This window comes from Dermacentor silvarum, chromosome 9 (assembly GCF_013339745.2).
Source record: "Dermacentor silvarum isolate Dsil-2018 chromosome 9, BIME_Dsil_1.4, whole genome shotgun sequence".
NCBI classification, from domain to species: domain Eukaryota; kingdom Metazoa; phylum Arthropoda; class Arachnida; order Ixodida; family Ixodidae; genus Dermacentor; species Dermacentor silvarum.
Genome location: NC_051162.1, coordinates 159,043,074 through 159,064,882, shown reverse-complemented (window position 1 = coordinate 159,064,882; position 21,809 = coordinate 159,043,074). Strand labels below are relative to the sequence as shown.

The window sequence follows — 21,809 nt, the reverse complement described above, 5'->3', positions numbered from 1 at the left end:
CTGGGTTTCGAGGCGACAATAAGAGCGCTGAACTGGTTGCGGGTTGCTCAAACGGAGGTCGAAATCTTGAGTGCTGCCACGGTAATCTGAACGACACGAGGAGACAGCCATGGTGGGGCAAGTACAGTACGCAGCCAATTCACCAGTTGAAGGGGCGACTCACGGCTGCCACCATTTGAAGCGAGACACGATGAGGTTGGCTGGCTATCAAAATTTATTTGCCGGCCGTTGTTGTTGTTCCTCCGTCGCTCTTAGTATAAGCTTGTTCTTGCTCCTTAGCGAAATGGCACCACACACTCTGGGGGATCGGCCATGAATCGGGTGGTGAAAAGATTGTTATTATCATTCTTTTAGGAAGATAAGGTGAAAGGAAATAAGTGTCTTGTAAATGTGAATTAGCTGCTGGCTTCTTGATGCTCTCGTCTTCCTTTTTTTCTAACAGCCATTGTGCCGGCGCTGGTTTTGTCCCGTTTCAGTGTTCGACAATAGACCTTCACTTTCTCTTCTAGTAACGAGCCTCTTACCTCTTATATAACTACATTGTCTTAAAAGAATACTTTATCAGTTTAACCTCTTTTAGTGTATCCATCCAGTGCCCATAAAATTTACTACAGGCGATACGGCAGCGATTAGTCATTTAGCGTTGAAATCTAATTTCATTCATCGTGAGATTTCACTACATAAGCTGAGACTAATTATCAATGCAACTCATTTGACGCTTCTGTTCCGGCAAGACTTTTGGGCTAATGCTTTCCTTTCGTATTTTTAGGCAGCTATGCTGCAGCGAGTGTTTGAAATAATACCGCCCGTACGTCTTACTGCCTGAGTATATTCCTGCGTTTTATCAATTTATAGCTTATATTTCGGCGGCGCCAGGAAGCCAGGAGCAATTTTTTGTTTGCACAGATGCAGCAGAATTCTCGCATAAATATCTTCTTGGTGATTTTTAGCGTGCTTGCCTTATCGTCATTTACCTTCCTCAGCACTGATGTAGATACGTCATAGTTCGAACCTGCACAGCCGGTCGTTTGAATGTCTTTTCTGTGCGCGCAGGTCAATGAGGACGTGCATTGTAGCGACGTGCGTGCGTTTTTCTCTATTAAACTTGTACGTGTATGTGCGTCTGTGTGGTCTACTATGGCGTATCCTGCTCTAACACTACGAACATCATCGCCTCATAGCGGAGGCGGAGGCAATGACCCCTACCGACCGCAAACACCACAAGAGAAATGCTATGAATGTGCAAGGGAGATAACTCCAAGCTTGCGTCGCCTTCTGTGATAATGGGAAGGAATACAGGCGTATTCTTTGATAGGTACCGGCCTATGAAGGCGACGTCGTTGGAGGACTGGGCGCCGCCATGGCCGGCTAACGTGAAGCACTTAATTGAATCACTATGATGCTTCGGATGTCAAGCTTCCATAGAAAACCACACTGGGCCTTTTACCCATTTCCCCAAGCAGGCTTTACCCCAAACGAACCAATCCCAAACCTGCTGGCGCCAGTGGCGAATGTAGCTTATGCTCCCATGCAAAAGTATGCCTCGCTTCTGGTTTTTCCTTCACAGTGTCCTGGGAGCTCTACATGGTTATCGTAGCAGGTCCTCTTTGTACGGAAGAGTCTCTGTGACCGCAGGTAGCAAAAACACCAAAAGCAATCTTCCACGAGTAAAACGCGTTACCCAGGGAGCAGTCCGCAGTCTCCAATGGTCTCTTCTTATTCCCGTTCATTACGGTTTTCTGAAAACGTTGAACATATCTGGCGTGAGAACGCGGCGCGCTCACAAGTTCACGGACGCCTTCGCCGCAAAGTACGAATATTTTTTCCTGCGGAAATCCTTTCTGTATTTGTATATGCCTCTCCCGAACAACGAAACAGCCAGCTGTGTTTCCGGGTAAGCAAGCGGCGCAGCAGCTCTAACTACATATGCGTAGCGCAACGTGTTTGAGCTTCGTTTCTTAACCGTGGAAACGACATGTTATTGCACTCTACGTAAGGAAGAATGCTCAACGAACACTGCAACAATATACAGGATCCCGAGAAGAAAAATGAACATATCTGCCACCGGCGGGCCAACGCTGGCAGGAACAAGTCATACACTAGACGCGGTGCAGTCTAGTTCGTATTCGGGCACACCTGTCCCGACACAATGAACATGATGCATTTCCGCGATAACGGAGACGCAGCCAAGAACCCGTAACTATCTAGGTGGAACCGACTTTCCGGATTGGACGCTAGACGGCGCGACGTGACACTTCTGGGTAAAGCTTTACTTCTGGGAGCAGACGGAAAAGCGAGAGGAGCGGCAGACGAACGGCGCGTGAAGCAGACGAAAAAACACTCCAACAAAAAATAGTGCCAAACCATTTTCTTTGCGTGACGGAAAATGAGACTTGTCAGGTAAAAAAAAAAGAGGAACACAAAACGAAAATAAAACGTAGACGACATGTGGAAAGGCAGCGAAACACGGAACCAACGCCGGAAAACGCTTTTTTAAAAAGCAGAGCGCCTAGCGAAGTGCAAGAAACGTGCACCCGTCGTAGGAATATCACGCGCACCCCTGCTCACGGTGCGCGGCTGCCTCGCACTCTCATCGGGAGGTGAGAGCGAGCGAGCGAGCCTGTTTCGTCACGTGACTCCGTGTACGCGCAAAGAAAATGGCGCTCAAGCGGGCGAGTGTAGAAATGGCGTTGTGGAGTTGAGAGAGAGAGACTTCAGAGGAAGAGGGATAGAGAGCGTGCGTGATTGTTGGCCCTCCCCTGAAGTGCAGCCGGCACGCGTGCAGGCAGGTCTTCAGGCGGTAGTGGCATTCACGGCGGACTGCGCGTTTCGGGAACGTCAATCCACCGTTCCACATCGCGAACGCACTTCGCGCTTGCGCTGCCACAGAGCGGGAAGGCTGGGCGGAAGTTTGTGGAGGTGCACTCGACCGAACTCGCCGCCTGGAGAGCAACTGCACAGGTGGTGCCGTTGAAACACGGTCGTTGTCGAGCGTCGGGGCAGCGGTTACGTTTTTTTTTCACATCGTCCTGCTGGGTACTACCAGTCGCGGATTGCTTTCAACCTCCCGTCGTGCAGCGGAGTGCGTGTGTGCGCGAGCGCGCGATTGAAGCCTTGTGGTCAGCGCACGTTTTTCAGAAGAAAAAGAAAGAATCATCATCGAACACTTGTGTTCCCGAGCTTCCTGCTTTGTGCGATTACCCGGATTCGCGGCAGTGTCAAGGAGGAGTACAGCAGACATTGTGGGGCAGCCGAGTATCCTTCTCTGAAGATACGACAACGCGAGAAGCGGAGGATGGATTTAAAACTCGTCTGGTTCTTCTGCTCCCTGTGGAGTGAGTATCGATGATATCAAGTTCGTGTTCAGTCGCGTAGTAATCACTTCTTGGAATGCGCTTACCTGAAGGAAGGTTCCGAGAGGATAGCGACATATCTCGAAAGAGCATTGCAGTACTTTAGGTTGCAGTGGATTTGTATCGGTGTTTGCCGCTTCGGTCCAAGTTTCGATGATGATGACAATGCAAAAGCGGATCTATATGTGTTGTGCATGCGTATTATCTTCTCGCGGCCGACCTACGTTCTCTCGATGAACCAAATTATGTTCTTTTAACGGAAAGCGTATATGTTTTTGTAATTGCGCCGGCGGACAATGTCGGTGTTCACGAAAATGCCCCTTGACGATACGTGATGATAAAAATGAATTAACGTCTTGTGATGTCAACTACTAAAAATTTGCTGCTCTGAGCCGTATATCTCAGGATTCGTGCCAGCGCATACATTTTCGTGGTAATACCCTATTTGCCTCTGCACGCAAAGCAGAGGCAAATATGAGAAGAACTTAGTAAATATTGAAAAACTTGCACTACGTTGATGTAAAAGTTTCATTTGATGCCAAGCATACAAGCAGCCTACTGGACTCTAAAGAACTGTTAAGTCATGGTTGTAGACCGCGATTCGTGCCAGCGCATACATTTTCGTGGTAGTACCGTCGTAGCACGCAAAGCAGAGGCCAATATGACAAAGAACTTGGTAAATCTTGAATTTGCACTCGTACGTTGATATAAAAGAGTTTAATTTAATACCAAGCGTACAAGCAGCCTATTGGAGGCTAAAGAGCTCGTTAAGTCACACTTGAAAAAAAAAAAAAAGAAACAGCGCAAAAGCGACGAGGACGAAAAAAAGACAGGTACAACAGACAGAAAATTCATGGTCGTAGACCGCGATTCGGTAATATCGCATAAATAACTCTTGCCAAAAGCGAAGGTGTGGTGTCCATGGAAAAGAGCCCAAAAGCGGAAGGCAGGCGTCGGCGCCACATTTCTGCGCCGACTTGCTATGACGTCATAGATCGGGGCAACCACCATGACTATTTTCAGTTTGTCAATCACTAAAATCGTTGTGTTGCTTCCACGCTGCACACCAGTTTCGAACGCCAAAGGAGCCTTCTTAAACTCGGATGTATGGATACAATGGTGTTTCCCTTAAGAAAACGTTCCGTTCTTTTCGACGGAGGTGCTTTTTTCTTACAAAAGTACCATGATGTGCAATGCTGTTTGGAACTTTAAAACACACGATCACTCTTGATGCATGCAGCATGCATTTCATTTGTTGTTAAGGAACAAAAATTTAGTCCCAAAATTCCTCAAAGCTTTACTGCGCTGGAGAAAAAGAAACAATATCGAAGATTTGCGAGGAATTGTGGAACCCTTGACACCAAGCAGACATTGTCGGCGTCGCCGTTCATACGTTACAATGATAAGACAATTAGGTCTACCATTTACTGCAAGTGCCATTCTAACTGAATGAGTGAAAACATTCAGGTGTTGTATTATTAAAGAAACTAAATAATAAATGAAAATGGTGACACCTATATAACGAGACATTGACATGCTTCATCAATGAGTGCAGTGCAAAAGAATAGGTCATGGTGATATAGCTCTCAAGAGGTCTAGAGTGTACAAAAGACGACTGGAACTAAACCCTCCATGACTGGGGAGATGTCTATGTGTACATGCTCGTATACATGTATCATCAGCAGCAGCAGCAGCCTATATTTATGTCCACAGCAGGATGAGGGACTCTCCCAGCGATCGCCAATTACCCCTCTCTAGCTCTAGCTGATTCCAACTTACGCCTGCAAATTTCCTAATTTAATCACCCCACCTAGTTTTTTGCCGCCCTCGACTGCGTTTCCGTTTCCTTGACGCACATTATGTAACTCTAATGGTTCACCGGTTGTCTGCCCTATGCGCTACAGGGCCTGCCAGGGTTCATTTCTTTCTCTTAAGTAGAATATCAGCTAGATGTACCCATTTTCTCTCTGATCCACACCGCTCTCTTCCTCTCTCTTAACGTTAGGCCTAATATTTTTTGTTCCATTGCTCTTTGTGTGGTCCTTAACTTGTCCTCGAGATTATTTGTTCACCTCCAAGTTTCTGCCCCATATGTTAGCACCGGTAGAATGCAATGATTGTACACATTTCTTTTCAACGACAGTGGTAAGCTCCCAGTCATGATTTGGTAATGCCCGCCCTGTGCACTCGGACCGATTTTCATTCTTCTGTAACTTTCTTTCTAATGATCGAGGTCTCCTGTGAGTAATGGACCTACGCGCCGCGGTGGCTCAGTCAGCTAAGGCGTTGTGCTGCTGAGCACGAGATCGCGGGATCGAATCCCGGCCGCGGCGGCCGCATTTCGATGGAGGCGGAATGCAAAAACGCCCGTTTGCTTGCGTTGTAGTGCATGTTAAAGAACCCCAGGTGTTCAAAATTAATCCGGAGCCCTAAACTACGGCGTGCCACATAATCAGAACGGGTTTTGGCACGTAAATCCCCAGAAAGAAGAAGTAAGCAATGGACATAGAAAACAAACTACTGCGCAGACTTTAGAGCCTGACTGGCGATCATGAATTCTTGTTCCCTTGCCAGGCTTTTGAACGTTACCTTTGTCTTCTGCATATTACTCTACTCTTACACTTTCTCCGTCAAGGTCCTCCATCATTTGTTGGGATTCATCATCAGCGTTGCTGAACAGGACAAGGTCATCTGCAAACCGAAGTTTGTTGAGATATACGCCGTTGATCCTCACTCCTCATCCTTCCCAGTCTAAAAGCTTGAATATTTCTTCTAAGCATGCAGTGAATAGTATTGGAGAGATTGTCTCCTTGCCTGACCCCTTTCTTGATAGGTAACTTTCTACTTTTCTTGTGGAGAAGCAAGGTAGCTGTGACATCTTTCTATATATTTCCCAAGATATTCACGTATGCCTTATGTACTACTTAATTACGCAATCCCTTCATGACTGCTAGTATCTCTACTGAACCAAATGCTTTTTCATAATCTATGAAAGCTATATACAGATGTTGATTGTACTCGGATTTCTCAATTACCTGATTGGTGACATGAACGTGACCCATTGTAGAATATCCCAGCTGATATGAAATTAATAATACGCTCAAGCCAACTGAATTTATGTGCCATCGCGCAAGTATCACACCATAATGCATATTATCCCGTAAATACCAACGCATACATTTTTGAAAGGACACCCTACCCGTAACCATGACCGCCGTATTGGCCACGATCGAGTGGATGGTCTCTTGAAACCAACGTTGATTGTCTAAAGATAATCGAGAGAAGGTCGCTGGGCTTAACCTGAAAAAAAAATTAGATGTCCTCTTTGGTCAACTTCGAAGCACAGCATGTACGTTACATATCGCAGTGTAACGAGAGAGAGAGAGGAGAGATAACTTTATTGTAGTCATAGGTTTGGCAGGGTCGTGCCCGTAATGTAGGGCTCTAATGGCCATAATGATGTCAAGGGCCTGCCGGACCAGACACTGCTGAACCTTCGGGTTTCAGCTTCTTTGCGGTGGAGAAATACGCAAGCAGCGATGTGTACATTGTCATCGCTTCGGGTGGATACTCGAGCTCTGGCTGCTGGCGCCAAGAACTAGGACTCGTTTCGATCACTTGAGGAAGTGTTACTAACTTTAGAATTGGTGGAGGTGTAGGGCATTGATCTGCGTACCTCTCCTAATATTTATGTTTTGGGGAAAACAGTCAGAAGAACGTCTACCATAACAGACAAATAAAAGCAACACCAACGTAATCGCCATGATTCCTTTACAGAACCGCCACCGACATTCGCTAACAATTATGCTCAGAATATTTAAGTTACCTTTTAATAAATAACAACGATGACTACGTGTCGAATTGTGTTTGCTATATAGTTCTGAGTATCAAAAAGCAAGCCACGCGGAAAGACACACGAAGGTGAGAGCACATGTGTAATAACTATTTAATAAAACCAAACAGTGTAAAAAAAAACAAATTGTTTTTTAAGACTACTAGGAAGTCTAACCCAGCGGTGATTCTGCAAGAACAAGCATCTTCAAGTAATCACTCTGAACTTGCCAGTCTAGCATGATGTAACGTTTCTCTTTGCCGGTTTCTTAACTATTACATAGCATCGCTTACCGTGATGCAGGCGTATTCGCTAACTTCATCATCGCGTTCCCTTCTCCACCGTCTTACGCAAACCGTCGCTTCCGAACGACTTACCGGTCCGCAGATTCTCCAGCCAGATTCTGCCGGTTGGTTTCGAATCATACATGGTGCATGCGCCAGCGAGAAACTCGCGTGTATACAGAGATCAACGCGAGCAAAGCAACCCGAAAAGAAAGAATAAACCGTAAATACACTGCAAGATCCGCACGCTCTGTTTCCACGGTCTCTTCCCCTTCTACGTCCTCTGTAAAGCAATGCCAGCGGCCTGCTGAGAGTTCGCGTCGCCTCCCTCCTCTCCCAAATGATCCTTCCTCGGAGAGCCATTAGCTACAGTCGTTTCTCCCACACTTGGGTTCCTGGCCTCCCAACCCAACACCCCTTCAGTTTCTTTTCCATAGTTTGTGTTTTTTTTGTGTGTGTTTTTTTTTCGACGCAGTCGCCGTCGTTTCCCGCAAGGCCCCTGTATTCTCGAGCGTCCATTTCTGCGCAATACTTGCCTGTTGCCCGCACATTTCTCCCCCTCTCTGCCTTCCATCTTTCTTTCTTTGTTTCTTTATTCTCGCTCATTTCTAGGCGCTCTTACGTGCCGCTCCGGAATTCCGGTGTCAGCGACTCGCGGCACGGCTCCCGCGATTGAGAGTACGACCTCGCCGCGCTGATGACCGCCGCAACGCTAGCCTGCGACGCTCGGCCGCCGTATAGCTCGCTGCGCTCGGCGCTGCGCCCATTCCACGGGACGTCCGTCGAAGAAGCGTGGACCCGTACACCGAGCGCTATGCGAAGCCGCCGCAGGCGTGATATGATGACGTCACTGACGACGGGTTGATTGGCCCGAATGAGCCGGCGGTTAATAGGCAATTTTCATGGCAAAGCGCGCGCATTTTGGGTCCCCTGGCGCTAGAGGATATATGGGCGAGTGAAGTTCGCTTATGATAGTTGGAGGTGCTGCGGACGTGTAATTAACATCGCATTAGAAATGTCAATCGGGGAGAGGAATGGTCGCATCAACCAGAGGCCGCGCTGCTGGTGGTTACTCTGTTGAAGGCACACTTCACGCGTATACTTTGTCTTCTTGCCGCAGACTAGCCTCCGGGTATGGGTCCAATCGTTCTTGTATATTGCGCATTTGGTATTATGAAAATCATGTAACATGGTGTCTTTTAAAAAACGGCCACATTTTCTCATTTGCTGCAATGAAACTTGAGTGATACCCGCATGTAGGGGCCAATGACATAGAGCACGTGTCAGCGCACAGTGTGTCACATCGTATCGGAAAAGAAAAGTTTCGCCGACTTGGTTCGAGTGGAATAAAAGCAGGTGCAGCTGCCAGAATTCCTTGTATTGGCGATGGGCATGGCGAATGATGTGTGTGTGTGTGTGTGTGTGTGTGTGTGTGTGTGTGTGTGTGTGTGTGTGTGTGTGTGTGTTGTGTGTGTGTGTGTGTGTGTGTGTGTGTGTGTGTGTGTGTGTGTGCGTGTGTGTGTGCGTGTGCGTGTGTGCGCGCGCAGGAACGACGTTTCTTTCAGAGAAATGCTCAGCAAACAAATCCAGTGCCCTAATAGAAGCGGAGGTTCGTATTTGGTGGACATTTCGCCAAATTATCGAGAAGCGAAAGATTTTCATGTGACGGAGCGCTCTGGGGTACGTACGCCAACGACATGAAGGTTGGTTATCGGTCTACAAAGAGTGAGAGGCGTGAAGAAATGTTAGCGTTCGCCAACTCCCGCGGCGAAAGAGCGGAGGTGTCCATCAGCAATGGGACATTGGTTTTTGTCGCTTACTCTGGACGCCATGTTCGACGCCGCTTGACTATGACGTTGGCGCTCTTACTAGCTTGTTTGTTGTGTGCGTTGGTGTGCGCAGATGAATGGCACGTACCCCAATTCATCTGCAGGAGTGGTCACACTGACTCCCCTTCATTCTTAGCTTCCTTTCCCACTTTCTCATGTGTAGGGTAGCCTACAGGATATGGCCATGGTTAGCCTCCATGTCATACCTTGTTTACATCTCTCTTGTTTGCTTCAAGGCTTGTAAATATTACGCAGAAACCACCGACGATGATTGTCAGGTTGTAAGCAAATAGCGCAGTGCTTCAAGGAAGCGATTCGCTTTATTTACTAAACGATGCGCTTGAAAGTGTATATTTGTTGCAGTGAGGATATCTAGGTATGCCTTTTGTTGTGCCACTGTGTGATTCCATAGAGAACGGAGCCGTTAACCAGCACAGCTATAGCGGTAGTATAGATATACATATATAGGCTATACATATAAGCAAATTCGTCTAATGCATGTTGTCTCCAGCGGGGCGAGCGCCAGTGAGGAAAGGCAACTGCCTTCCTCCTCACTCACAGCCGCCTGAGGGAGAGAGGATGGCGGAAAAGGAAGACAGAGATATTTAAAACAATAAACTTGATTGATGAGAAATCGAAAGGCCGCGCTGTCGTTCTGAAGTGCCTCCACCACAGCATCTCAACTTTAAGAAACCACAAACCTAATAAATTTCTATCTATCTATCTATCTATCTATCTATCTATCTATCTATCTATCTATCTATCTATCTATCTATCTATCTATCTATCTATCTATCTATCTATCTATCTATCTATCTATCTATCTATCTATCTATCTATCTATCTATCTATCTATCTATCTATCTATCTATCTATCTATCACGCGAACAAACGTGTGTGTTATAGAGCTAGTTGGCACTTGGCGACGAGTGCACTCCACAACTTGCTTGCGTTAGAGCGCGGGCTTTTTGCCTCGGCGCTCTTGTATCGATGGTGAGACTAATTACAACCAGCTACCATCCACGAAAACGGCAAAGAGGCAAAAACAAATGTATTCGATTTAATATTTCAAATATATAATGTAGACATACAAGGACCCCGCGTTCTCCGACCCACTTCTCCACAACTTCATTGAAGCACGCCGGCAGAGTGGGGTGCACTTCACAACATGGAAGTTATCGAGTAACGGTCGTAATATTGGGGGTTATATATAAGCGCGAGCGCCAGAAACGTGAGCTACTGTGCCGGTGGCACGAATGTCGTGCTCGTGGTATCTGGAAACTAGAACATTGAAACCTTGACCATAGTGGCGCACTGTTGCGCACCAGCGGTAATGTGGGAATGAACCAGATGATTAGCCTGCCGTAACCACCGCGGGTTCCTTCATTTTCTTTATGCTCATGGCGCAGCGAGGCTTTGGATTAATTCGAATGAAGATCGCACAAAGTAGGTCGATGAACTTTAATCGCAGTTACTGTCTGGAATGAAAACTAAAGTTCCGTGACACCTCTCTTCATATAGCGAAATTCTCAGACCAGAGGATTAGAGGCTATTAAAAAAAACGTCATAAAAGTGAGAATAGAGCTGAACCGACAACATATAACGAAATTACGCAGCACTTTTATCTCGGCAGGAGAGACTTTCCCCTTCCTCACAAGAAGTTAAATAGAGCGCAGGCATTGACCCTCAGATTATTGCAAACAGGCTCGTATCCCAGCCCGGCTTTATTACACAAGCTTTATCCCGACACTTATGCCAGTAGTTCTTGCAGGCACTGCAATGACTTCGCTAGCCTAGACCACATGCTCTGGCGTTGCCCCTCGCTGCGAGGCACGTAACAAATCAATGAGGACAAGTGGTTCTCCGCTATCAGGAGCCCCGATGCCGGGGCGCCACTGTGGGCTGTCCAGGGGGCCCACGATGCGGCGGTCGGGCATGGCCTGACTTTCCCAACGTGGGAGCGGCCCGCTGCGCGCTGAGTCGCGTACCTCAGGACATTTATTAAAGTTTTACATCCATCCATCCATCCATCCATCCATCCATCCATCCATCCATCCATAAAAGTGTTTACTCGGTACAACGAGCAAATAATTACGCGGGTACACGTTTTATGTGCCGGATACAGCTCTTGGGGTTCGTGCCTTGGTTTTCTTCGCGGCTTTTTCTTTTTTTTTCTTTTTGTGAATAAAATATACTTCCAGTAACTTCATTAAAAACTTGCTTAGTAATCGCATTGACCGACGGCGTGCATCTTTGCCTTGGATCATCTGGAATCACTCCACGAACTTCCCGAACAATATGTTGTCTTTCTACGTTCTATAGCGACAAGAGAGAGGACTGTCGCGAATATCTCTGTCCGCTCGGCAACGACTTCGTGCAGGCGCTAGCGATTCCGTTTCTTTCAACCCAACCTTTTCACAAGACCTGCTTTCGCCGCGTTTATGACAGCAAACATCACTTCGCTGCCCATCAAGAGGGCTTGTAAGTGACGTCACAGCACACGTGAACGCTGCTGCCATGTACAACCCCTTGCTCCCTCGGTACAGCCCGGCGAGCGCAAAAACAGGCAGTACTCGCAAGCAATGTTGTTGAGGGCTCCCTGGTGGCAATTCATTTGCGCTGTATGAAAACAAGGGGGGGGGGGGGGGGGATATTCTGTAAGAGTCCACCTAGGGGGCTGTCCATTTCGGCCGCTGCCGATTGGCTGGAGCTGCACGAGTGAGGAGGAGACAGGTGCCCCCAGCCAGTCTCCTTCTCGATCGTGCAGCTGCAGCCAATCAGCAAGAGCTGAAATGCACAGTCCACTAGATGGACTCTTACAGAATATCCCCCCGCAATCCGGCGACCTGGTGGCGCAATGGGTTCAGTGTCGAAGTGAGAGCATACAGCTGTGTGCCACAGCAATACTGTACTGCAATGGAAGCTATCGCTACGAGTTCATGCTCACTGTCTCGACTCTCTAAGCCTTTTCACAGGGAGTTTGGTGGCCGGCGCCATGGAAGCCGCTTTGCTTCACACCCTCGCAAAAATTAGAGCTGACGAAAGAGGCATGCACGTGTGTTCATAGAGTTTCCTACAATCATTACTAGAGGGAAATCTGGCGCTGAAGTCGCTCAGCCCTCAAGGGAATTATGGGTAGTACACGGATCTGTCTGATCTTCGTGCTTGGGGCGTCAGACGTTCTTGTGGCTTCGTTTATTACGTTTAATCAGAGTTTAAATTGGCCTAAATTTCAATGCAATTTATACTTTGAATGCAGAAGGTAATCGGGCGTTGCAAGCACGTATAATCGATGTTAATTGCAGTGGTTCCGCTTGCCCATGCGTCCTTGGCATAATGGTTTCAATATAGGGTTTTGGAATCCTGCCATCGGGCAATTTTAAAAACTGCATTTTTAAGTACTTATAACGCAGTACTTTCTCAAAAATGATTACTTTGCAAAGTCATGAAGCCATTTATAGCCATAAGCACGAAGTTTAGGCAAACCCACGTACTACCCTCAATTCCCAGGCTGGTTGCGCTGCCCTGCGTGCAACTCCTGTATACGTTAGCACCACAGTTTCCTCTAGTAATTGTATGAAACCATATGCGTGTGTTCTCATGGTTCGAAGCTAACTTATATTCGTCCTGGTTTCGGTGACACGGAAAGGTCTACACCCAATATTGGACAGATAACGTTCGGACGTCCTGCAGCACACAGCGCAGGGCCACGAGCGACAGTGAAATTGCGCTTTTTATTGCCACTTGGTCCTGCATTCGTAGACAGCTATAAGAAGTAAGGATTGTAGATTTATCGGCTGTAGACACTTGCAAACATTCGAAATTAACAAGCCTGGTGTCAAGCGCGCACAAGCAAACATGAACACATCTCGCTCGATGAGTGCGCACACTCGCTGTCAAAACGCTGGAGTGAGGAAGCGTGGTTTCAGAGACGAGCGAATCGCCCTCGTGCTGCCTCTTGCTTGAACGCAAACTAATGGGCGAGGACACAGCGCCCACGAAGCTATCAGCACTGGGCGCACTCTGTGCGCATAGCAGATCGCTTTCAAGATAGGGCCCGCACGGCCAATCACGGCCGCGCCATAAGCAGCCGTCGCCGGAGCAGTATATACGCCCTCCCCCCCTCCTTCCCCACCCCCGGTGCCTTGCGTGCGACGGAAGATAGCGCGCTTTCTTCTCGCATTCCTGTCTTGCGTGCCATCGTCTGCTCGCCCTTGCACACTTTCACTCGCACATACAGCATACGGCGCGGGGCGACGATGTTATCGCCCTTGGACTTTATACGGAACATTACGGTGACGCCGTAATGTTAATAAATGCGCCTGGAGTGCTCATATAATTGCTATCGCTATACAATGGGCCCCAAAAACATTACAATAGAAATAATCGTCATCGGCCAAAACGCCAACTTGTCCTAGACGCATTTATAGTAAAAAAAAATTGATAAATTATACAGTTCCATATGAGCGAGTTCAGAACTCAAACGATTCCATGTAGTAATTGCTTCAGGAAACATCTTTCTGAATCAGAATATTTAAGACATGGGTTTGGTCCTCGCTCTGGTGCTCCAATTGTTTAAACCCCTTATGACATGATCATTGTACGTTGCAGACATTTGTATGTCAGTTTCAATTATGTTCTGTCGTGTGGCAAGAACGTCCAAGAAGGTACTTAAACAATATCCTGAATATTGTCCTGAATATTCTGCATATCTGGACATTGTAAATATATATCGACTTTTTTTACCAAAGGCCTATGTAGCCATTGTATGCGGAAGAATGCCTGTATGTTGTTAAATTAGGTTGTGTCTTTTGACCTGCAAAGCAGAACGCCCGTGGCAGATGGTAGTTTGTGAAGCAGTTGGTATAATGCACAGGTTAACTTTGCACTCTCGAAAAACACTACGCTTTTGAGATTCTGGTTGATCCAACGTTAACTCTTTGGTCCGATAAAGTTTCTCTTTCGCTTACCCCACAAACAGTCTCGTTTAGTTTCAAATAAAGGCTGCAGCATCTCGTACCGAGAGCCCATGACGACAGCGTTGACTAACGGAAACCTTTCGCGAAATTTCCAGACTTGTTTCTGCCTCAGATGGCCTTGCTGTCTGCCGTTGTCTGACATCGGCTGCCTAAAGGAATCGTTCACGGTTCCTCTCAAGTGCCTTGATCAAATAACCGTAGAGTGCGCGAAGGAATTGAGGAAAAGCACTGACTTTACGGACGTGCTGTTGTGCAAGACAAGGCTTTTTGTTGCCATGGTAGCGTTCTCAATTACGCAAGCCAGGCATTTTGGTTTGCTTTGACTGCCTGCACACGGTTTGCCAACAGTAAAGAGAACTAAAGTAGTAAAGAAGGAAAGAAGAAAGGAAAGGAAGGAGGAAGGAAAAAAGTAAGGAACGATAGAAAGACAGAAGCAAGGAAAGAAAGAAAATCGATAGATGGATATATAGATAGATAGATGGATAGTAAGAAAAACGTTTACACATTTAGATAGATAGATAGATAGATAGATAGATAGATAGATAGATAGATAGATAGATAGATAGATAGATAGATAGATAGATAGATAGATAGATAGATAGATAAGCTTTTACACTTTCTTTGCACTATACAGCATCGTCAAGTTTGAACACGGCAAGGTTCCTACTTCAGCAGATGCAAATATTTGCACCGAACAGCAAGTGCAGCAGTCATGGAGTCAGCAGCTACAGCGCACATAGAATCGGAGAACAAACACGTCCTCTTGTTTGTCCCGCCTTGCTACTTCCGCGCTAAGGGAACTTTGGCGGTGACGTCTTCCCGTTCGGCTTTCGCTTTACTCGCCAGTTTGTTTTCACCGCTCTCGAAGAAACGGATACTCTCGCCAAGTCAAACAAAGGTGTGTTGTTACACCGACAAGCAGTTCTAACGTTGCGCTTTCCGTTTCCCACAGTGGTGGGGCAAAATCTGCGCACCAACGCAGCGCGCATGCCTTTCAGAAGGAGGGAATCAGTTAACGTTCTCCCCCTATGTACGCGCATGTGGGGACGGTGCTGAGATTGAGGAAATATCCTTAGGCCTTCGGCTTTGTCCTTTACAACTGTCCAATGCGGAGGCTACAATCACCCGATCATCCCTGCTCGCAGGCTTGTTTCCCGTCAAAAACGAGAAGTTACCTTCTTTAGATCTTGCGAACTCTATTCTCTAGGGTTGGTTAATAGGAATTAGCCAGCCCACCTCCCCGTTCTAATAAGAGCTATCCAACAGTTTCTCGAAGTATGCTCCGCGATAAGCAATCATTTATTGTGTCACTGCGATCGATTTCAGTCGGAAAGACAAACTTTATCGAACGCATTGCGACGACTTGACGATCGACCGTTGTCCGTGCAGGTGCTCCTTGAAGACCGTCCCCATCGCTCGTCAGCCCACAAAGCTGTGAAGGCACTGTTGTCTTACTTGAGGACGACTGGCCTAAGTGAGCGCCTTTGAATTTCTCAGGCCCTCCGCGTGCGTGCGCGAGCTCACCGTGTCCTTCCTCCCCCCCCCCCCCCTCCTCTCTCTATCTCATCTTTCTATTCCCTCTTTCCCGTTCCCCAGAGTAGGGTAACCAACCAGACGCATTTCTGGTTAACATCCCTGCCTTCTCTTTCTCTCATCTTCCACTTAGTCGCGTGCGACTAGTAGTAGAGACAAAACACGCCGTGATGTGCTTATGATATGAGTCCGATGTATATATTGGCACCATTACATGTATGTGTGTGTGTGTGTGTGTGTGTGTGTGTGTGTGTGTGTGTGTGTGTGTGTGTGTGTGTGTGTGTGTGTGTGTGTGTGTGTGTGTGTGTGTGTGTGTGTGTGTGTGTGTGTGTGTGTGTGTGTGTGTGTGTGTGTGTGTATGTGCGTGTGCGCGTGTGTGTGTGTGCGCGCGCGCGCCCGTGTTTGTGTGGCTTACCTGCAGATTATTTTCATCTTCTAGAGCATTTAGCTTGGTGTAGTTTGTTATTGTTGCCTCAAAACATTGCGTAGTTTGTTCAAAGTAGACAAAACGTCTTCTTCGATTATCCCAGCACCTTTTAAGACACCGGTTACTCTATCACCCTGAGAACGTAATCGTTATTCCTGAGCAAAGTGTCATCGACGCTTTGTGCTCATATTGCGTGTGTTCGAATGTGTGGGTGGAAGGAGAAGGTTGTCGAGATCTGATTTATACGGAGCCTTCCCACTTGGTTTAGTTTTGTTGGTAGGGTTAGCCACTGTAGTAGGGTGTCAGCCTGTTCAGATTTCGCTGTTATCGAAGTATATAGGCGGTGACGCGCACAACGATGCTGTTACGTTAATAGCGTTGCCGCCTTTCTCAGCAAAAACGAATAAATGGCAGGAAGAGCGCATCAGCGCATCTGCGCTATTTTCAAGGTTACTTCGCTCATTTTAGATTCTTTTTTCGTTTTTTTTAACTAATAAAATGGCTTGATCAAATTGAGGCAGAGCTTTAAGAGATTCCTGTAAGTTACGCGGCATTCAGAAACGTGCCTCACGCAAATTTCCAACAAAGCAAAATTTTCTACGCCGCATATCTCGTTATATCTTGCCACCCGAAATACGTGTTTGCCGCCCATGAGCTAGCAATCTCCTCCTCTCCATCAAAATGAAGGAAGATTTAGAAAACATAAATTCAATAATAGACGAGGTTATGCCACATTTAGTCTCTTCCTATTGTCGCTCGAGTGCTGCGGCCGACGGCGTAGAATTATTATGACCCTATAGTCAAGCGCTCAGCATAAACACAAACAGAAATAGTTTAAAGAAATGAAAACTGAATATAGACTTCGGTGTTGCGCAAGTTCGTTACGCAACGAAAAAAAAAATGTGCTTGCCAGCGCACCCTTCTTTCACGACCGCGTTTTCAGTGAATAGAGCGCCATAATGCCGTCGCTACCCGCATAGCAGCTCCGCCGGGAGAGTTTATTGCTCCGTCCAAGAAACTCAGTCATTTTTTTTTTTTCTCGTCCCATGCTGGCAAGGCGGGCGTGTGCTTCAGAGAGCGTACGCCTGTCTTGTCTTTTGATGTGGGGCAAGGCCAGCCGGAAGAAAAAGAAAGAAGGGGGAAAGAGCCAAAAGCCTTCATATTTTCGACGCTAACAGTGACGGCTGCAAAAAAAGAAAAAGAAAAAGCGCTTGACAGAAGAGCCGGGAATGCCAAGCGGGAAACCGGAAAGAAAGAAAAAAGAGGAAATCAATAGAACGAATGAAACAATGCAATCTGCATTTCTAAATTCGAGCAGCGTCTGCGGGAGTGTAGTTTGTGTGAAGATATTGCCATGCTCCGTTGCTTTTACTTTGTGCTGATGTCCGTGACCTCCGGATTATCACTATTTTTCAAGTGATCGATCGCTCGTCGCAAGACACAGTGCACAGTAGGAGCTACTGTGTGCCACATTTCTTGAAGGTTGTCACGGAATTCTACTAGATTTTTTTTTATCTTAGAGTTAATATAATCTTTCGCATGTGTGATGCAGCGCATATCAACGCGTTGCTCTGGATTACTCGCAGATGTGGACATTATTGCACAAGAAATCCGAATGTCGTAAGTTAAAACTTATCAAAAGTTCACTAGTCAAATTTTCACCACTTACTTCTGGGCACACTTCTCAATTTACTAACTGAAGCCTGCGAATTCACGAGACACATTCAGTTGGGACAAATTTCAAAACTACAGCACTAGTTTCGAGATGAATGCTGTCAAACTTGAGGTAAATATGCACTGTTCTATTTACTATTCACCGAAACGTATTTATGCACTGTTCCGCAAAAGCCGGATGCCTGGCCTGGGGGTAGCTTGTACCCGTCGTAAACATGTGGGGGTCCGGCGGTCCGGATCCAACACGAACCTCCCGCAGCCAAGCCGGGCGCCTTAGGGCCGACTTACTCTGAATCCGCACAGCCTTCCGCGCGCCTACAACACGCGTGAGACATGCAGAAAACTCCACATGTCGTACACAGATGCGCAAATCTCGGTTTACAGTCGAACGCCGTTGTAACAAAGTGCTTGAGATATCCGAAATAATTCGTTATACAGGTCACATCGTTGTAAAGGTTGCGCACCGCGGAGCACACAATACAACTGGCACAGGATTATTCCTACGTTATACTCCTAATTTCGTTGTAGAGTCGTTCGTTGCAAGGGCGCTCGACTGCGTATTGCTCGTGCGGATGGAGCGAGTGCAAACCGAAATTTGTGCACGTGTGTGCGACATGTTTAGCTTTTCTCACGTCTTATAAGCGTGCAGTAGGCACGCGGTAGGCCGCGAGGAGAGGACGGCGCGTAAATCGGCCCACCCACTCGGCCATGGCTGCGTTGTTACGGTGTATTTCTTGTATATCACGTGTCTGTAACGTGTACTGCTCGTATTGCTTGTATCCTTGCGTTTCATATTGTTTTCATCTGTATAGTAACGTGCTAGGCGTGTCGCCACGTAAACCCCCTCCGAACACCCTCTCTCTTTCGTTCTGTGTGAGCTTCTTCGAAGACACGAAGACACTCGCTGCGTTCTCAACTACTTCTGCGTATGCTGTTGTTCCTCTATTCACTTCTCGTCCGTATACTTCGCTCATTTTAGTGGCGAAGGCGAGTTAGAGATGGGAGCCGACCAAGCTCCGGAACCCCCTCCAACAACGGAGGTGCGACCTTTCGGGGCAGGAAACTCTTTTGTCGAGTCGCCGTATACAAAAACCTCCCCTGCGGCAACATTTCCCTCGGTATTTCTCTTCACGACTGGCGTGACACGAGCACGCGCCGCGAGACGCCAAAAGAGAGAGCGCCATCAAGCGTTCATTGTCACCGGCCGCAAAATGGCGGTGCAAGGACCCCCCTTGAAGAACCCTCGTTCCGTCGCCATTTTGTTGTCTCTAGAAAAAAATAAAAACCTTGTTTCCGCGCCGTTGCTCGCGCTTGCCTTTACAAACATTGATAAAGCAGCCGCTTTGCGTTCCATGTTCCCGAGAGGAAACAGGCTGTTCCTCTACCTAACGGGCGTGTCTTCGGCCTCGCGAAATTTACCGCGGCATGCAAGGCTAACAGGTGCTCCTCTAACGGCGACGTGGTGCACAGTAAAAATGTGAGCACCATTAACGGTGCTTGTTCGTCCCATGCCTGACACGATTACACTCAAAGCTTCATTTTTTTTTTGTTTTTGCTGTATACGACAGCAAGCTTAAACTACTCCTGCGTTTAGAGAAAGCCTTACCTGAAAACTATGAAACAATTCTGACCACCTTGTGCGCACATAAGTATCTGACGCGAGAGGTCGACATCAACATAGCTACTAAAGTTTCTTTCGTGCAGCTTTCGCGTCGTGTGTGGCAGCTGTCATCGTGTTTTGTCTCTCACAAAATGTCACCAAAAAAGGAAGTTCATTTGTTTTTACGGACAATTCGATCTTCCTCCTTCAGGCTAATGGTGTAGACCTTGAGGACCCACTAACTTTAAGCAGACAATAACTGTTGCTCTGTGTTTCGAACTACAATTTTGTTTTCGAAAAAGTTTGACGCTAACTTTGTTCTTTTGCTGCTATGAAGTTCCTCTCGATGGTATGAACAGTACCTCCATATCAAAAAATCTTTATAGTACTTGCGCCATCGACCATAGCAATGTCACGCTGAGTACGCTCTGTCACGAAGACGGCTTGTAGGGTTCGAGTTACGATGTCTACTGCGCAATTCTGAACCGTGAGCCAAGTTGAGCTTTACAATGTATGCCTGTAACGTAATTTAAATATTTTTCTTGCCAGAATCTTCTGGCAGTCATATACCTTGTTTCCATTTCACTCGTATCACCCATGGTTTTCGCCCTTACACACCGAGTACAGCGACGGAGCAGTGAGTGAGAGGCATGGTTCTGGTGCATGGCTTAAGCTGAGGTAGAATATCGTGGAGGTAGAATCTCATGACGTAGAAGCTCATTAAGGTAGAATCTCATGACGTATACAATCTCATGAAGGTAGAATCTCATGACGTATACAATCTCATGGAGGTAGAATCTCATGACGTAGAATCTCAATGAGGTAGAATCTCAATGAGGTAGAATCTCAATGAGGTAGAATCTCATGACGTAGAATCTCATGACGTAGAATCTCATGGAGGTAGAATCTCAATGAGGTAGAATCTCATGACGTAGAATCTCATGAAGGTAGAATCTCAATGAGGTAGAATTAATCTCATGGTGGTAGAATCTTACCATGTGCTATCACTGACTCTTTCGGCTACATTTCGGTTTACCGTGTTTCACATGCGCTGTGCATTCCTCCACTTTTATTATTATATTGCTGATGTATTTTTAAATAGCTTTTCTCTGGCTTTTATCTTAATTCTCATATCATTATCTTAATTCTCACTGGCGGAGCTTAGATAAGAAAAGTGTCTGAAACGGAAGTACATGTCCCTTGGGCTGCTTTCTCAGCCGTCTACAGGTTCCTGGAAGAGCACTTGTGCTTGCTTAGGTGGTCTTGTGCCTTCAGTACAGACGCCGACTCTGCAAAATTTTATAAATAGCGTTTTCCCTTCCACTGTCACGGCTGAGAATCAGAATGAAGTTCCAAGAAGCCTTAAAATAACGTACTCATAGCGAAAGGGCATATTTCATGCCCTAAAAAAAGCTTTATGGAACTGTTAATCGCAAGCTATATACGTATGTAAGCAGAATTTTTACGACCGGTTCCCGCCACTTATAGGACCCGCACCCCCCCCTGTTTTTTTGTTTTTTTTGTGTGTGTGTTTTTTTTAGCTTGCTGTCTCTGTACCGGACAGAATTGTATGCTCTTTTCCACTTTCCAAAAACAAAGGCAAGCGCTGGTGTAGACCAGCGCTTGCCTTTGTTTTTTCTAATTTTTTTCCTGTTTGTGTTCATTCCTGTGCGGATTCGTTTCAACTCGCCTAATTTGTCATTCCCTACACCGGCGCCGCCAGTTAGGTGGCACAGGCAGGGCTCTATATGTTCAGAGTGCAGCACAACATGACTACGGCCAACATTCTCATCTTCTTTGTTGGTGGGGACAATTCTATCAAGGAAAAAAATCAAGGCAGGCAATATGACAACGATTTATTGAGAAGATTGATCTTGCCACCAACAAAGCGAAGGTGGAGTTTGTTATCTTGAATGCAGGGAGATACTGAGCAATGAAGAGTTCATGGAAGACGCCAGCTTCTCACGCAATAAAATCGCCGGGTCAAACTTTACCAAAATTGTGCGATACAGGAAAATGTACGCGAGATACACGCCGGGTCAAACTTTACCAAAATTGTGCGATACAGGAAAATGTACGCGAGATACACGCCCGACTCCCACGTCACTTTATCTCCCAACAAAACGATGTCAACACGTCAAATAAACTCGGATGTTAGACTGATGAGTGTGCCGTACGTGTCTTCTTGTGTGGCATATCTCCTTAGTTCCACCACATTTACACTACGGGAAACCCAACTGTGCCGGTAACTCTCACACTACAGTGAAATCTATCAGCATCTCCTTCGAGCACCACGTT

The 21,809-nt window shown here is 46.7% G+C and overlaps 1 protein-coding gene across 1 annotated transcript in view; it reads left to right on the top strand.

The window, feature by feature from the left end:
• Positions 1–2,809: 2,809 nt before the first annotated feature.
• Positions 2,810–21,809, top strand: part of LOC119464582 (uncharacterized) — a 61,272-nt gene continuing 42,272 nt past the window's right edge. Inside the window, exon 1 of the mRNA XM_037725607.2 lies at positions 2,810–3,335. Coding sequence (XP_037581535.1) covers positions 3,296–3,335 — 40 coding nt within the window. The 5' untranslated portion in view covers positions 2,810–3,295. The remainder of the gene's footprint in view (positions 3,336–21,809) is intronic.